This window comes from Paramisgurnus dabryanus, chromosome 19 (assembly GCF_030506205.2).
Source record: "Paramisgurnus dabryanus chromosome 19, PD_genome_1.1, whole genome shotgun sequence".
Classification (NCBI taxonomy): domain Eukaryota; kingdom Metazoa; phylum Chordata; class Actinopteri; order Cypriniformes; family Cobitidae; genus Paramisgurnus; species Paramisgurnus dabryanus.
In genome coordinates, this window is record NC_133355.1 from 15,525,959 (window position 1) to 15,544,654 (window position 18,696).

Below are 18,696 nucleotides of genomic sequence, written 5' to 3' on the forward strand. Positions count from 1 at the left end.
GAAGGTTGTCAGTATGCATCTGTGACATGCAAAAGAAGCTGGAGTTACCTTGTGTCACATGATACACAGGTGTGATATTACAGCAGGAGAGGAGAATTGTGGGTGGGACCACTAAGAGTCGTCTGCCAAACAAAAAAAGGACACCCTGTTTTAACATTCACTCTTCGAAAAGAATAAATATACAGAGCATTTCAGCATGCTATGACTTGATTGCAGATCCAAAGGTTATAAAACAAATGAGGGTTGTTGAAAAGTGATTTCAAGTTATTTCCTAACATATTCTAGCTTGTGCACTCACGATAAAAACCTTTAGCTGGGAGGCAATATATTGCGAGACAGAACCTTGTCTCGTGGTACATTGCCCTTCAGCTTTAAAAACACAACTATGATGACTGTTCAGAAAAGTGATCCACTTTTCAAAAAAAGTTAACAATGATGATGAAAACAGCATTATTGTAAATATGTCCATAGCAAGCAAAATATAAATTATCCTCATGTATGTACTGTACGCGTATGTCTACAAACAAGTGAAGCAGTGTGTATGTAAAAAACCTAGTAAGTAAATAATGATGATTGATACCAATACGTTTAAATGAGAGTGTTCATGAGTAAATAAGGCACAATGCATGTGTTGAATGTTTGCAATTCACATGTATATTATAAGACAGGGGTCTTCCTTTTTGTGAGCAAGAGCAACCCCAATGGATAAAATCTGGAGGGCTACTTTTTTGATATATTCTACTCAAATTTTTTTGTTTTACTTGTTGATTTTATTTTACTTGTTAATATATTTTATCATTCTTTAAAATGTTAATATAAAAAAATGTAATAAATATTCAGGCTATTAATAAAATGTGCTTTGGTGGGGAACTCACAGACTTCCGCGCGGGCACCAAGTTGGAAACCACTGTTATAATGATAATAATATAATAGTAATTAGACATTAATAAGATAGTAATGATATTTGTAATATGGTTTGAGTGACCTCATGTGTACAAACAAAGCCTTGAGCCCGTGTACACAGCAGAAAAGGTAAGAATGCTGGTGTGTATGTGCGTATGAGGAATGAATGTGTCATGGGTGTGGTTAGTGTCTCTCAGTTGTGTTGGCACATTCTTTACTAAGCCGCACCCATTCTCACACCCACCCTTACCTGAGTGATTGCTAAGATAAGTCATATAACATGTTTATGCACACACCGTGGTGAATTACAAATACTTCGAATGAAACACACATGTAAGCGCACCAAACAACATGAAACTCCTCTCTCGCAACTCTGCCATCTTGAAAATGGAAAAATACAGATTTCAAAATAAAGCTTTCCATGCGGGTGAAAGATTGGGAGTTTGTGGCTTTTCCTTTTAAGGGTGGGGCAAATGTCGGCTGATTACTCCACCCCATATGCATAGGCACTTTGATGCAACCATGCATGCGCATTGGTCTGCCTATTTATACACACATAAATAACAATAACATAACCAATACTCTTCATAAAAATGTTCATGTTTAGATCCTGCACAACATATTGTGTTGCTTAACATATTGCGCTTTAATTATTTGAATAAGAAATTTATTTAAATATTTATAAAACAATTATAATTTAAAAACATGCAACAACATGTTCTTATGAAGACTTTAGAGTCACGTTATTTTCCACAAACAAGGAGACTTTAAATATTAAATATGAATAATATATAATATTTGTCGCTTTTACCAGACATATAGGACTTCTTAAACCCAACGACCTGGGTGTGCCTTTGTCTTTAGAGAAACAATACTGTACAGTGAGTGTACACCATTTGCCTCTTCGCTATGGAAAGAGGAAGAGAAGATATGGAGTGCTTTCGTGAAACTCCACAGGGCAAATGTGTGTGTGTGTGTCAGTTATGCAAATGCATTCATGCAATAAATACTGCAGTAAAGGCTTTTTGCTGTTTTTTTACTTTAAGGATTCGTTTTTTTTTTTTAAGGAATGATTCATGAAGGTGAACAGTGACGCCTGATTGGGAGGAGTTAACCCAACAGAAATTCAAAGGGATGAGCCGTTAGGTGTGTTCGATTTCATGAGGCTCTGCGCATACCGATCGGCGTATGACATCATAGCACCGCGAGAGCATATCTTTCGAATTGTTCTCGCGGTATTGTGATGCGCCGCAAGAAGCCGATCAGAACACACCTCTTCATTCCTAAACGAGCGTTGTGTTGTCTTAACGGCGCTAGTAGACACTCGGGGCGGGCGGGCAAGACTCGGCCGAACGCGAACAGGTTTCGCCAGGGCTGGTTTTCGCCTTTAAGCTGAATAGCGCATGGGTGGGGTTTTCACCGACACCAGGAATGCACCGCGGATGCGTTCGCTGAAGAGGGGTGAATGTAGTCGACTTTTTCGGGACGAAATAAAGTTTCTTTACCGACGGCTGCAAATAACCCCAGCCTTGTTTCCACGCTGAAGGTAAGAAATGTCACAGAGACCGAGAGTCTCAACTTCCTAAACACAAAAGAGTATGAAAAAGGTTGACGGTTGACAGCGCAGAAACCTGTAGAAACTCGCTAACAGTAGCCTACTGTTTCTATACGGGCTACATTTGATCACTTTGAACTTAATTGTTAAACGTAATTTGCATGGTATTTTTATATGGGTTTGAAATGGTAAACTTATAATATCCACTGAAATACTTAAGTATTTTTAACTAATATTCTTGTTGAATATTTTTACGCGAAATTTAGTATTGTATAAGATGCTTAATTAATTAATTTTTATAAGAATGAGTAGCTTTGACAGCTGTCTTATAAGGTAAAAAAAAAGTAATGGCAATGTCATTAAGTTGTCCATTAAAAAAAATACGTATCTATAGTTCCTAACCACCCTAAATTGTATTTTTATCAGTTATGTATTGTATTGTTATCCCTATTGGCAGTAAGCTGCGATTGATCTTTGAAGTGTGCTGATGTTTGGACTTTGGTTAGGGATTGGTTCGGGATATCCACTTATTATAATGTCCCCAGACTACTTTCAATGACTAGTCTAGTTGTCTAAAAGCATTGCATAACTGAAGATAATTAATTATTAGTTTAAATCTCTGGACTGATTTTTGCTGGGTTAGGTCCAGGTAAAATAGACCATGAACATATCAGTCTTCATTTTTGTACGTTAAAAAACAATGTCAAGTTGAGTTTTGGCACTTGTTGATAAACAAAAAAATTTAGGGAAATGAGAAGTGTTCAGTATTGTTTATTTATAGGTGTTTGCTAGGCAACCACTAAATTTAAGTTTAACATAGGGACACCAGTTGTTTTGGGATATGTTTAGGAATTAAATTGTTTATAAAAGATATAGGCTTAAGATGATGTTCTTTAAAACATGCAGACGGTCTTTAGGTTGCTCTTAAAAATACAAATTTAAAAGATACATGAGCTATTATGTAAAGTGTACAAATAAAAGTCTGGGCCTTTAATAGGCAATGTATGTGTAAAATGAATAAGTGATGCACTTATACCATATACAATTGGTAAGGATTGGCAAGGTGGTAATGCGGCACAGCGTGAAAATAAATCAAAGAAAAATTTGAGTTCTTTGAGTCAATTATTACGCATTTATACCACGGGCTGTTAATTGATTTATTCTGATTGGTTCATACTTGTGGAACACTTCTTCATTAGTGCAGACCCTTGGGCAGAAAGCATGTGCAGTACCTATGGTACCTATGACTCAGTGTTTACTCACCCGAGCGAATGGAACAGAACATGAATATTATTACAATTAAAATACTTCTAAATGTTAGTAGCTCAGTTTGGTAGAGTATTGCATTAGCAGCACAAAGGTTATGGATTTAATGGGTGTTCCATGAATTTCCAAGAAACACACAATATGCATATTTTGAATGTCGCTTTGAATGAAAGTGTCTGCCAAATGCATACAAAAAAACACAAAATGAGTTTGACATCACTTTCTTACTAAAGAAAATTGTGCTCTGCTTATGCCTGTGTAGAAAACGTGCTTTGCTATTATAGGTACACATTGACATGGATCAGATAAGTAAACTGTGTCTCATAGCACTTAATGGCGTGTGACTCTATGAACTAAATAAAATTGTCAAAACATTGACCCTTTTGAGAAAAACAGCACAGCATCTCTCAGCACCTCAATGTCCTGTATTCAGTGCACCAGCCAATACATTCACTTGTTACCGACAGGTTTATGTAGTTATTAATTTCCTTGCTGTGTATGGTAAGTAAAAGTAAATTCGTTTACAAATATTTGTGTTTTTACTAGCATTACACACCCTTATTAACCACAAGTGCCTCTGATTTACTCTCTCGGGCATTTTTCACATTTTCGTAACCGCTAAAAATCTTACTAGTTCAGTTCTAACCCACAAAAGACATGTAAAATAAAGCATTGCATTGCAATATCTGGTAAACTTGGTTGAATCTGTTCCAACACGATTTACTGGTCTGGGTGTCAACCTTCATAAATAAGCATGCTGACAACTTTTGTTACTGATTAGTTGTAAAATTTAATTATTACAATTGTCAAGATTTTGTGAAAATCATTACATTTACATTCGTTCAATAGCGACTTACAAATGATAACGTGTTTGTCAAAGCAGCCAAATCTTCAACTGATCTTTCTCTTGTTAAACTGGTGAGTTTACCGTGTACCATAAATCAGCATGCCATAAATCGACTATGAGTTTAAAGGGATAGTTCACTCTCTCAAACATGAACACTTGCTATTTATTTACTTACGATTATATAGATCAGATATCTTCCTTTATTGTTCTACTGAAGAAATAAGGTCACCAACATATCGGATGGCCCGAGGATGAGTTAATAAACAGCAAATTGTCATTTTTGGGTAAACTCTCTCTTTATCGGGGCAGTCGTAGGTGTAGCCTTGTGGTTAGAAAGTTGGGCTAGTAACTCAAGAGTTGCTGTCATGGCCGGCAGGTTACAACTGGGTGCCCTTGAGCAAGGCACCTTAACTCCAATTTAAGTGAACAACTAACTCCGTGTGTGTGTTCACGAGAGGTGGCATTTTGAGTATGCATACCATACTTGATATACAAGTCACTTTTCACTTCAACTAATTTATGATCTGCTCAAAATCTCATTTTTAACTTGCGTAGTTAACTCAGCACAAAGAACATCAGCATAACACTCCCCTCTTTCATTTAGTCACATGTTTCTTTAATTTTCCCTTTCTGTTGAAGTCTCTTCACTTCCCTTCTTGCCCGCAATGAGTCATTCGCCAACTGGCTGACACTGTTTCTATGGTGATGTCTAAAATATACACAAATGTACACACAATGTGCACACAAACTTTGTATGTGAAAATGTGGCCTAACCTTGCTTAGAGGTCATTGTCTAAGAGATCACAGAACAGACAGAGCATGAATTCTGTGTGTAAACAGAGTCAACCGAGCCAAATAGTTTAAAACCACAACAAAATACAGGGGCACAGAGACTCGGCAATTGAAATTCAGATGTTTTGTTAATGATAAATAAATTACTGCGATTCCTTTGATCAACTGATCAGACACTTGTATGGTTATATTAATATTTTATGATACACGAAGTACCATGCATGATTTGTGCTTTAACAGTTTAATCTAATATGCAAATATGAGAAACAGTGGCTTGGCATGGAGATTTTATCTTCCTATCTAGATCCTGTTGTTAGGAAAATTTTATTATAGTAAGTTAGATTTTCCCTATTCTGCACTGATAGTAAACCCAAACGCTTTTATTCTATTAATATACACAATAATTTGCAAACTGTGTTTTTTTTCTTAGACTTAATATTGACAAAACAAATGAAAAGTCAGACTGTTTGGTAAATTATTCCAGCTGCTTACATGTATTGGAAACTTTCTGTTTCTCAGGTTGTTTACCCCATTCCAACATGGCGCATCGCTCCCAGAGTTCCTCATTGGGGGAAAATCCACTGGATCCTAATTACTTGTGTCCGCATTACCGGGAAGAGTATCGCATGGCCATTGATGCACTGGTGGAGGAAGGCGTGGAGGGCTATTACAACTTCTTACAAAAGACTAATGTATTTGACTTCTTATCAAGGACAGAGATTGACTATATTAAAAGAACTGTAAACACACCACAGACTGCTGGAAATGTACCAGAATTGCTGTATCAGCAAGTAGATCAGGATGGGTCTTCTGACACCTACTGGCCAATGCACTCTGACTTGGATGCACCAGGATTGGAGCTTGGCTGGCCTCTGCAGCAACACAGTTTTGTGGGACCTACAGAGGTTACGACGCTGGTAAACCCCTCAGACTCTGAAATGCCCAGCATTAAGGAGCAGGCCCGGCGACTCATCAAAAATGCTCATCAGGTTAGTACTTTGAAATGTGAACTGTACACTAGGGGTGGGTAGTATGACCAAAAATCAATTTTACGGAATGAGTCATTTTATTTCACAGTATATTTCAAGGTATACTTTTTCAGGTTAGATTGTTTCTGGAATGGAAAAATTTGCCACTAGCTTTTAACTAAATGCTTACCGCAGTTTTAAATAGTGATCGACCAATATATCGGCCGGCCGATACATCGGCCGATTTTAGCAGGTTTTAGGTGTATCGGCATCGGCCGATTCGCGGCTTGCGTTCTCCGATAGTTTTTCCCCGGCATTAATTACAGACAGGCGCCCACAGGCAGCTCTGTGTTGCTGGAGGCTGCCTGCAGCCCGTGCATTGCCCCTTCCCCCACTAGCAGAGCGGAGCGCTCCAAGCTTGCGCTGGTAAGTTTTAAACTTCAAAGCATCTTTTAACTGTTTGACTGAAATATTGCCATATACTTTGAAAGTGTAAACACGTTGCTCTATATGTGCATGCAACCATAGCTAAGAAAGTTTGGTGGTCCTAATGGAAAACGCGAATGCCTATAAAACTGCTTGCCATTGTATTTAGGGAGCTTCAAATAGCTTTTAGGCTAACCGTATGCATACGGCAGCTGTTACGAACACTGGTCATAGGATTATATAATGCTGACGTTGTTCCGTGATTTCGTGGTATTTATAGGAGTTTTATTCAGCGACCACCAGTCTGACGTTTGGACGCGACGCGTGCTCATAATGCCGCAAGCGAACGCAGGTCATGTGATCAGCCGAACAGCTGATCATAGATGGACAGGGTGGGTTTTTAATTCTCATCTCCATAAATATATGTAGTAGTAAAAGGCTAAAAATCAATATCCATTGCTGATAGTTTCTCGTCATTGTGGAGAGCGCAGTTCATGGTTGCATACGTTTATGGTTGTTAACGCGGAGTTTCGCGGAATTTTCGTCAGCGAAAATAAGAAATTCGACCGAAAGCACTTAGTTCTAAACAGTTCACACATGACTTTTATGTGACCGGAGAAGTGTTTTTTTGTAAGTTTTGTCAACATTTCCGTTCACTGGGAGCGCAAAGATACATGCCCTCTCTCATCCATGTCTCACTGCACCTCTCCCACGTGCACGCGCTCTACTATCTGACCGTAGTCCGTACACAAATCCTCATGTATTTGTTCAGTTTTATGCGTTTTAAGCGAGCTGAGGCAAACTAACTATCCCTCGCATTTATTATAGGGCACTAGGGTGTGTGAGGTACAGAAGTGGGGCAATTGGCATGTTATTCAGAATTCTTAAGTTGTTTTTTGATCAGTATTGCTGTTTACATTTTCCTTGTCTTCTTATTAAAGACATTTGCTCTACAAGAGATTAAGTTAAGTGCACTAAAACTTAAACCTAAGCATTAAATAGGTTGTAAATAGTTGGTTACTTTCATGGATAAAGTAAAGTGTTCCCCTTGTTATGCTGCTTGGTTGCTGCTATTGTGTGCAATGGTGTAATTATTATTTTATTTATGTATTTTAAGCAGCACTGAATTTTCTTACTTGTTCTACCTCACCTTTTCTTACTATTTGTTAAATATAGTTCAGTAAATGTTCCTTTTTTAAATTAAGAGTTGTAACATTTGGTTTTATCATTGTGTCATTTTTATGATATAAACTGAATGAGAAAAAGCAGTATCGGCTCCAAATATCGGTTAAAGAAAATCGGCAGCCTGTATTGGTCATCGGCTAAGGCTGATGGAAAAAAATCGGTATCGGCACAAAAAAATCCATATCGGTCGATCCCTAGTTTTAAAATATGGACAAATTAGTGTTAGAGTGAATGAAAATGCCTTGAAAATAACAACAAAGTTTTTATAGACGGAATCTTGTTTTTAAATCAGTTATTAATTTTATAGACTATTGAAGCTATAGTATGCATTGTATTATGTATTAATACGTACAGTACATTAAAAATAGACAATACGTAAAATAAAAAGTATGAATATGCACAAACCTACAGGCAGGATAAATTCCTGTATATGAGAGACGGATCTCTAGATATGAATATTATAAATATGACAGGTGCTATGAGGTGATGACCATGGAGTCTGTTTTAAGGTATTGACCCTCTTTAATTTCTATTAGACCTTAATCGCATCTCTTTCTGATCAAAGATGTTTGTACTATGAGCAAATGGTGCGTCAAACTACATCGCTCCAGCACAGTATGAGTCACGGATATAAACATGAGTTTTGTCTTAGCTTGTTTAAAGTTGGGAAAACTTAATGGCCTGGTTTCACAGACCAGACTTAGCTAAAGCCAGAACTAAGCCTTAGGTAAATTAAGATGTTTAAGCATCTTTTATACACATGCTTTAGAAAAATATATCACTGGTGTGCCTCATGAGACCAATCAAATGGCACTTGCATATTTTAAGATTTGCCAGTGCAAGTTATTTTTAATTCAGACAGTTTAAACATGTGTTTTAGTCTAAGACTAGCCTTAAGCCTTGAAGTCTGTGAAACCGAGGGTACAACTAATAGCATTATGTGCGAGAGAAGTGCTTTCTATATTTGGTGACGCAGCTACTCGCTTGCGCCTTGAGAGACCTCTGCAAGCAAGAGACCTGCTGCTGCATGAGCACAGAGAAAGTGAGAGAGACTAATGGTGGATTCACTGGCGCTTATTATGAAATTACAGAAATTACTCGTAAAATAATCCACTCATACCAAATGAACATGTTTCTCTATCACACTCGAACATGCGGGAGTGCTGAGTTAGCCACGGCCACTATTTCCATTTCGCGTAATGCACGGAAAAGAAAAATCTGTTACATCTGACATTTTTTTATGATAACAGAATATACCCTCATACCACCCAGCCCTACTGTAAACAATGTTAAAATCCATGTTTAGCACACAGCAGTTGTAAAAATGCACTCAGACTCAGATGGTACTTTTAAAAGTACTGATTAAAATCATCAGTACTCAACAATCACAGGAGAGGAAGATTTAAAAGGGTTATATTTATGCATTTGACAGATGCTTTAATGCAAAGCAACTTACAGTGCATTCAAGCAATTCAAGTCTAAGAAAACCTGTTTATTCTTTGTATTGAGGGTTACCTTCAACCACTAATGTGTAGTGCATCCTCACCCACAAAAACCACTGAGTGCAACTTAAAAAAAAAAAAAACACATGGCTCACATAAGGTTTGTACTCTAACTTCTACTTTACTCTCCTGCCCTCTGGGCGCAGGTATAGGACCCCGACATGGAGAAGAGCTTTCTACCATCTGTGATTTCAATCCTCAACACGCTACTGAACATTCACCATTTTGTGTTTTGTTGTTGTTTGTGTACATATGTTTTGCTAGTTGCGTGTACTGTATGACTACTGAGGTGAAAAAGTAGTACACTTCCATAGTGTACTTAAAGTGCTTTATTTTCGCACACTAATTTTGTACTTAATATAAAAATTCATCTTTAGTACTTCTTAAGATTATCTAAGTGTACTTCACTGTGCTATTTTGAGACACCATGAAAATGAACTAAAATGCACTTTTAAGATACTATCTCTGTATTAAAAAAATTATTAAGTTAACACTTGTATTAAACTTGAACTCAACTTTCATACAAAGATGGGTTCAAGTTTACAACAATTGGTACCTAAATAAATTAAAAAAAAACTTTTTTAGCACATTTTAGTTCATATTTATGGTGTCTAAAAATAGCACAATAAAGTACACTTAGATGATCTTAAAAACATTAGTACAAAAATTTCAAGTACAAAAATAGTGTGCGAAAAGAAATTACTTTAAGTACACTATGGAAGTGTACTACTTTTTCACCTGGGTAGCCTAGCCAACACCATACCAGTCTCATAGGAATGAGACGTGGTCTGGGAACCATGCTCATTTTCTCATATTTGAGGCGTGGTTTACGAATGCCCAGAGCTGTTTATTGGGCGCTACGAATGTCTATCAAATGCGTTTGTACGTAGCTCATAGCCCATCTTTCAATTATACCAGATGATGTATGTAGAGCGACAAATTCAAATTTAAACCACTTTTATCTGTACGTGTGCACACAGCTGAAAGCTATGCAACTAAACCGGTAGCTGTATATTGATATTGAAAAGCAACACAATTTAGTGGCACTGTGACAACCACAGTACAGGCATAATGACAATATGATATTAATAAATACCACTTACCATTTATAAGTTAATTGTACTTCATTGACCACGATGCCTAGCAGGTTGGTCCTATAAAACTCTGTGGCTATCACGTCTTACCATATCCAAAAATCCTTCTTGGATATGAAATTGTTTAATGCCAAAAGTGGCTCTTTTTTAAATAAACTTGCTTTAAAAACTACTAAGAACACTATCTAAGGTTGCACTGAAAAGTAACTTCGCGTCTGCTGCCATGTTGGATAAACAAAACTGCATCGTCTTGCTGCCCCCTCCCCGTTCTGTGATTGGTTCCCTATTTCAGGGGCAAAAATATCTATCTATCTATCTTTCTATCTATCCATCTATCTATCAATAATCATTAGAGCTGGTTCTTAAGAAAGTGTGACGACTTAACTGGTTACGTAACTACTTTTAAAGTAACTTTTTAAAGTTACTCGATGCACAGCCAGAGGTAATTCCTTAGTTTCTTTTTTCAATATTATTGTCTCTTTTCAACAGGTCATTGCAGTGGTGATGGATATTTTCACAGATATCGATATATTTTCTGATCTTTTGGATGCTGCAGCACGCCATGTGCCAGTCTATATTCTGCTGGATGAGCACAATGCCCATCATTTTGTTTCTATGGTGACAAGCTGCAAAGTTAACCTGGAAATGATCCATGTAAGATCAGCCAAATTTTTTTATGTTTATATATTTATTATCTTTAATGTTAAACATTTTATAATACATTTATTGCAGATAATCAGGTTACATGCAAAATGGCACAGTGATTTTAATCTGGGATTGTAGATTCCAATAAAAAATGTACATTTTAAAGGCAGACTTGTAGACACGTGTGTTTATTGTGACTTAAATGGTTACAGATGATGCGGGTACGGACAGTGGCAGGCATTACTTATTTCTGCCGCTCAGGGAAGTCATTTAAAGGTCAGGTGATGGACCGATTTCTTCTGACAGACTGCAGATCAGTGCTCAGTGGAAACTACAGGTAAGTTAATTGATATTACACATGAACTGAAATTAAAACAGCATGTTTTATTATAAATACATGCTTATTTTTAACATTATACATTTTTATTACTTTCTTTAGCTTCATGTGGTCTTCTGAGAAGATCCATCGCTGCATTGCCCATGTATTCCTTGGAGAATTAGTTGCGGCATTTGACGAGGAGTTTCGCACTTTGTTTGCTCAGTCTCAGCCTCTTGTTATTGAAAATGCCCTTGTACCCATGCCACAGGATAATACAAACAGTTACCTTGGAAACCAGTTTGGCGTAAAAAGGACTCAGTCACTAAGAAATCCCAGAGGATTTCTTCGACAGCCCGAACTTGCTGGTTACCCATTTGGGGATCGCGTTGACTCTGTACTGCCTTTTCGGAGAGATGACCCATTTCGCCATACCATTGAACCAGGTCCAAGTGCTATGCAGGTCACAAAATACGCATCACAGCAGTTAAGGATGCAACAGTCATTCTTGGATCAAGGAAGATCAATGCTTGCCTCCAGACAGCTGGAAATGAACGCCTTTAAGAGGCATAGCTATGCTGAGGGCACTCGGGAAACATACACTGGCTCTCGGCAGTATATGAAACATCGTGTAATGAACAACTTGGAGGAGACTGAATCTCATTACCAGAGAGAACAACATTACTATCAGAGTGAGGGTATAGGATCTGATTATGACCGGATTGCATTTGGCATGCACCAGACAGAACAATACTCTGATTCTGCGTATCCCCCGGAACTTGAAGCACCAGGAAATCTTAATATTTTGTCTTCCGATGACCTCCATGGTGATTCAGGGAAACAGCATCCTGCAGGAGGTGGACGCTATGACCCACATGGCTACAAAAGGCCTGCTATGGCTCACGCTTATGCATGTCAGAGTTCGCCAACTCAGCCACATGCTCCAGATCACAAGCAGCTGTTCTCCACTGGAGAGCAGGGATTGCAGTCACAAGACCCAAGTGTGAAGCAAGGATTGCGGAGCTGGAGAATCAACTCTTTTCTCAACACCTATGAAGATGCTGGGGAGGAGGGCTTGAATCAGCCGATGGGTTCGGATGCCTTTGATGAGCCACAGCAACAACCTGAGAGCAAACCAGATCCATCAGCATCTTATTTCAACACAAAAGAAGTTCCAAATATCAAAACTAAACCTAATCTTGACATGCGTCCTCGCTATGGTAAACCTATCTTACCAGATAGAATTCAAGTAAAAGATTTCAGTGATGTTGGTCCAACGGGAACCGAAACATTAATGAAGCCAGCAATTTCAGCTTCATCACTAGCGTCATCAACGGATAATGAGAAGGAAGGGGAAAATAAAGAAACAAGGGAGATCAGCCTTACAAAGCACGAGTCATTCCGAACTCGAATTAATCCAATGCTGCAAAGGAGCTCAAGATTACGATCTTCTTTAATCTTTAGCTCCTCTAAGTTGGAGCAGCATAGCTCCTCAATGGCTAAGTCTGGTGGGGAGTTACAAGAGGAAAAAGAGGAAAGTGAGCCTGCTCGGTACTCATCCATTGTGGCAGAGATTCTGGAGAAGAGAAGATCACTTTCAAGAGAGCCTTTTGATTGGAATAAGATCAAAAAAACGGAAGATAATAAAGAGAGCAAAAATTCATCAACAGGAGATCTAACAGCAGTGCCCAAAGATGCCACAAACATCAAAGAGCAGCCCATCAAAGAAAGGGACACACCTCGCAACTCTGTAACTGAAGACCAACAAAGCAAAGTTACACAGCCAACTGAGCCTTTAAAAACTCAGCAAACACCTTCTTATCTAAATATGAATGATCCAGCAAACCGACTTCAGTACTTCAACGAACTGTCAGCAAAGAGAAAAGCAGCGAAATTAGACTTGGATTTAGGTACTACGAACCGGGAACCAGCTGTTATAAAACCAGATATCCCTGATAAACCACTGAATGCAACAGATAACAAAATTCCAAGTGTATCAATTACTTCTTCAGCAGACCCAGTAGTAAAACAAACCGAACCCACTGCAAAACCACCCGTCACTCCACCAAAGCCTAAATCTTTTGAACTCAGTGTTGACAGGGATTACACAAACAGTAAAACTCTGACAGAAAATAAATCTGATGCAGCAAAAAAAGAGCCGGCTAAGGAACCGACGAAGACACTTAAGCCTTTCCCCTCACCCAAATTTTTAAAACCGTTCAAACCTTCCCAAACTCGTCGGGTCTCGTGCGGCGAGGAGATTCTCACAGACGCAACCGATGCTGAAAAAAGTGAACTTAAGAAGTCTCGTAGCCTCAGTACTTCAGGCATGTCACACACAGACTCTAGAGAAAGTCTAACCCTCACTCGTCAGGGATCCAATGCCTCCTTAAACCTTGCAGGCAATGATGGCAAAGATACAAAGGCCCTTGACTTCCTTAAAAAACAAACACAGAGACTAAAGGGTTTCCTTGGTCCAAAGGGAGACAAAAAACATTCAGGAGTCTCAGGCTCTACGGAGGACAAGACAATGAAAACAGTCCCTGAGGTGCAAGAGGAGTCCTCGGAAAAGGAGAAACCTTCAGAATCCTCAACAACACTGGAAAACAACAAACCCAATGCTAAACCAACACAATCACGTTATCAGTCCTCTACCTCGAGTGTGCTGTACAGCAGCAACCTCAGGGATGATACCAAGGTGATCCTTGAGCAAATCTCCGCAAATAGCCAGAAAAATAGACAGGAAATGGCTAAGCAGACTGAAGAGTCTGGGAAAGGTGAAGTGGAAAAGAAAGATGAAGTCTCCAACTTCCAGTCTCAAAATCGGAACCGGTTCGGTCGAGCTTCAGTTAACCCACAGGAAAGAGACAATCTGCTGAAGAGAATAGAGAGCATGCGCAAAGAAAAGAAAGTCTACAGTCGCTTTGAGGTACTTTATATTAAATGTAGAAAAGGTGGATCAAAGTTCTGTTAGATCAATCGCATAAAACGCATTCAATATCCTCAAACAATATTTGAAGTGAACTTTGTGTGTAAAGCAATTGTAGGCAAAGCATTTCATGTAGTTGATAATGCTCAATTATATTTATTTACACGTTTCTTGAACCAACACCTTGAATTTGTCCAATAGTTATAAATAGGGTATCACATAATCTTTTGTACTGTTTGAGGGGTGGGGTTTGGATACATAAATGATGGGTTAATATAATCATATTTCACTCACGTGTGTCACTCCCTCTCTCAACAGATGGGAAATAACCTAGGATAACAAAGATGGAGGAAGCGGACAGATTTCCACAAAGAACTACTACCAAACATTCCTGATACTGCTGTGGAAAGACAGAAAAGCAAGCAAGTTGCTTCAGATAAAAGTGTATGCTAAACGACAAGAACAGAACCTGAAAATAGCACAACCTCAAATATGAGGAGTCTTGGAGCAGCAGGAGGAATATTCCTCACTCTGTGCCAACCTAAGCCCATAGATGATTCAGATTATGTCCTTATAAGGCATACTGTACCTCATAACAGTAATAACACACCATTACTGCAAAATAGAAATCAGGCCAAATGAGGATCTGACTTCTTTTTTATCAAAACATTTTTACTATTTTCCACCATTTCCAGCCCTGGTTTAAGGAAATTAACATGTCAAGGCAGGAGCTAAGATATGCTGCTCTGAAGGGATCAAACACACCCTTACAAGTATATGCCACACAAACAACCCCCGGGATATATCTTGCTAAAATTATGCTTTGGTATGACTCAGTGCCAATGGATTACACACGGAGGAAAACAAAATGGTAGACAATGCTTCTTCATTTAAATGCAAGGAATACAGAAGTTCAGCGCCCTGAAACTGTCTATTGAGATTACAAGAAAGTATGCAAGGGATGTATGAAAGTGACTTGAATGAATAGGAGACATGTTCATCCAGTTTTCTTTTCTATTAACAGATGACTGTCAGTGGATGTAATGATAAAGTCGCGTGGAGGGTTGGACTGCAATTTTTTCTATTTGATAAGAGATAAAATAGGTTTTTACAAGAAACATAAGAAATCAGAACTTGCAGTATAATGATTTTAAACACTATACTAGATATGTACATTTCTACATAAACTGTGTTTTTAGAGATTGTAAAGTATGAGATTGATAAAGGTGTTCTCAGGACTGTATTTTGTCAATGCAAAATGTAATTACAGACAAAACGGTATTACTAAAAACCAAAGATTTCCTAGAGCGCCCTACTGGAATGTGTCATAGGACTGATTAATGCAAACTGGAATTTAATGAGGGATATCCGATTGAGGAATATCATGAAATTTATTTATAGTCTTTCTAGTCGATTGCAAAGCTGAGACATGAGTGTCACTGCAATGGTTTATGTTTATAAATACCAATTTTGACATATAGACATGTTTACAATTTTTTATTGTCATGTCAATTGTTAATAAATAGGTAAGAAACTTTTTAAATTCTAGCTATGGGAATAATGGGTTTTAATTTTCACACACACACACAAAAAAGATGTTACAACAAAAGGTTAAAGAAGAATCGAATCGAACAGAACGGATTATCTAAAGATTTGCTGTAAAGCTGTATAACATAGTATTTGATGAAATAAGGCAGGAACTGACTGAAGTGATGCTTACGCAGAAATGCAAAACGTAGATGAGCTATTTAGGTTGCCTTGTCACATGTATCCATTTGCATCTTTGAAGTCTGGTAGTGGCTTAACCTGTCCTGCAGCTCAGCCAACTGCTCCTGCTTCTGTTGCTCTGCGGGGATATGCACACAAACATACACAGTACAATATCAGATTACTTTGAAGATGATGTAGGGGTGCCTTTTTAAGGACTGTCGATATAAACTTTGAGAGTTCAGGCCATGAGATAACATTCCTGCACGATTGAAAGTCTTTAAATTTTCAGAATATAAACAAGCTCTCTGTACTGTAACTGGCCAAGTGAGTCATTTGATAAAAATGGCTATTTGGACCTTTATGTCTAAATAAAGCTAAAAGGCACGGACAGTGTTACACTCAACCTGCATCTATCTGCATGTTTGTGATATAAGAGAAGGATAAACATGGTAAAATGTTGATGAAACAAAATAAGCAAAACATACCAGCCTTCAGCAGTTGCTCAGTTGCATACTCTGCAGATTGTATCTCCGCTGGAAGTGTCTGAGGAGTCTGAAACAAAAGAGAAAATAAAATAGAGAGTAAAAGTCAGAAAGCGGCTATTATCAAATGCTACAATGAAAGCATAAGATATATAAATTATGTATAGAAATTACAATATGCTGTTTTTTTAAGTTGGGGGTCACTTACAAAGACAGTGGACAGGTTTTTGTGCTGCTCCATCAACTGCTGAAGCTGATTTTCAAACATCATCCTATGTAGAGTTATCTGGACTTAGAATTGACCTCAATTTGACATTTCATAGCAACACAATGCAAAAATCACTAACAGCTAGTGCTAGTAAACCTATACATTTCGATATAAGCTTCACAATTTAAATTGATGGTTAAGGTTAGGGTACCATATATATCATCATACATTTTTGGTAGTTTTTAACCTCTTTGGCAAGGTCATGACAACATCTCATGTTTCCTAAAATCTGAAGAAAAAACCAAAGGAAAAAATATTGGAGTCCTACCGAAGTTTTCTGTGTTTTAGTTTGGTTTCCTGTATTTGAAAGCAGTATTGCCTCACCAGCTCGTCTTTCTGATGGTTCTGCTCAAGCTGCCTAGAGAGTTAAAAGTTGAACTTTGAATCATATAAATTTTGATAGCCAGTATGTGCCATTTAATCTGTGCAAAAGATCAGAAATCATGAGATAAAAGCATCATATTGTCATCTGCCAAAATGTTTCTGTACGAATACCTCTTTTATTTTTGTCGTCACAAACTGCAGGTAAACATTATTAAGTAGTAAAAATTTCAAAATGCTGCTCTATTTACGTCATTTGTCTTCTATAGAAGTTATCAAGAGACAGAAATGACTCGTCTCACCCAGGGAGACACCCTGTCTAGCCAGATTCCCCGAACGCAACCATGTCTAAGTGGCACATCATGTGTGTTTGACATGTCAGTCACTTTCATGGAAATTGCAGCAAGTAATTCAGAGACACATTCTGTAAAAAAAAGTGTATTGTGTATCTACAAGTATGCTTACCTTTGTGTCTCTTGCTTGAGGTCTTCACATTTGAGCTGCAGAGATCTATTCGACTCTGTATATGACATGATTAAGTGTGTTAACAAAACAAAATATTGTTTCTATCTTGAGGGTAAGTTATGGGTAAATTTAGACATGGCGATGACTGGTGCACTGCTATGCTGTCAGGTTAAATGAATATATAAAGTTACACACGTCAAGTGTTTTGTTTTGTCTGATATACGGCACCTTCCTTTTCGTTCAGTGTGCCCTCCAGCTGTAGGGCTTCAGCATTTACTGTAACAGAGTATATTGGTCTTAGTAAAGCAATTGTATTGTATAATACAATTCATACTTATTCACAGTTACATTAGTATACACACAGATGTCATCTTCTTGCTGCATAATATTTCTGAGGAGCATGGTTTCCTTCACTTCATCTTCAAGGTCCTGCGTAGCTGAAAATAATAAATAGATAGTTCTCACTTATAAAAGGGGTTTATCTATATATGTGCAGGGTAAGGTCACAGTATCAAACTGACCTTGCTGGAACTTCTTGAGTTTGACAAGCAGCTCCTCTGGTTTCAGCTCTGTTCGACAAACTATAAAAAATGAGATGTAGAAAAGACATTAAAAAACATTCAACGTGGATTCTTAAATTGCACCGACTGGACTGAAATTACAGATATGGCTTCATGGGCTCACTTTATATGACGTAATGGGAGAAGTAACGAGGTCAAAGGCCTATATATGAAAATACGCGGGACATTTAATAAAAAAAAGTATGCTTTAATTTACATTATTAATAAATTGATTGTTAAATGAGATGCAACAAAAATTATCTCGTCAAAAATGTCATACCAGGGAATTTTGATGGCTTTAAAAAGTCCTCAACGTTGAACGACGACTCTGTAAAAAATACCGTTAACATTTAGACAACTAATTAATCCGTTACACAACAAAACCCCACAAGGCACCAAAAAAGACCAACCCACCAAGTATCACACTCATTTTGAGGTCAGTTTTGTTTAAAATAATAAGTA

The 18,696-nt window shown here is 37.8% G+C and overlaps 2 protein-coding genes across 2 annotated transcripts; one reads left to right on the forward strand and one right to left on the reverse strand.

Annotated features, from left to right (window-relative positions):
• The first annotated feature begins 2,207 nt into the window (after positions 1-2,207).
• fam83hb (family with sequence similarity 83 member Hb) lies at positions 2,208-16,541 on the forward strand. The gene is made up of 6 exons (XM_065291026.1): positions 2,208-2,449; positions 5,883-6,352; positions 11,028-11,192; positions 11,396-11,520; positions 11,623-14,428; positions 14,747-16,541. Exons 2-6 carry the CDS (start codon positions 5,903-5,905, stop codon positions 14,765-14,767), a joined length of 3,567 nt encoding a protein of 1,188 aa, XP_065147098.1. The 5' UTR covers positions 2,208-2,449; positions 5,883-5,902; the 3' UTR covers positions 14,768-16,541.
• On the reverse strand, positions 16,010-18,315 carry LOC135780184 (synaptonemal complex central element protein 1). Its single transcript, XM_065291027.2, has 7 exons — positions 18,196-18,315; positions 18,037-18,111; positions 17,903-17,950; positions 17,675-17,729; positions 17,157-17,246; positions 16,829-16,892; positions 16,010-16,690 (listed from the first exon to the last, which is right to left on the reverse strand). The coding sequence occupies exons 2-7, from the start codon at positions 18,074-18,076 to the stop codon at positions 16,538-16,540; spliced, it is 450 nt and encodes a 149-aa protein (XP_065147099.1). The 5' UTR covers positions 18,077-18,111; positions 18,196-18,315; the 3' UTR covers positions 16,010-16,537.
• Between the last annotated feature and the right edge of the window lie 381 nt (positions 18,316-18,696).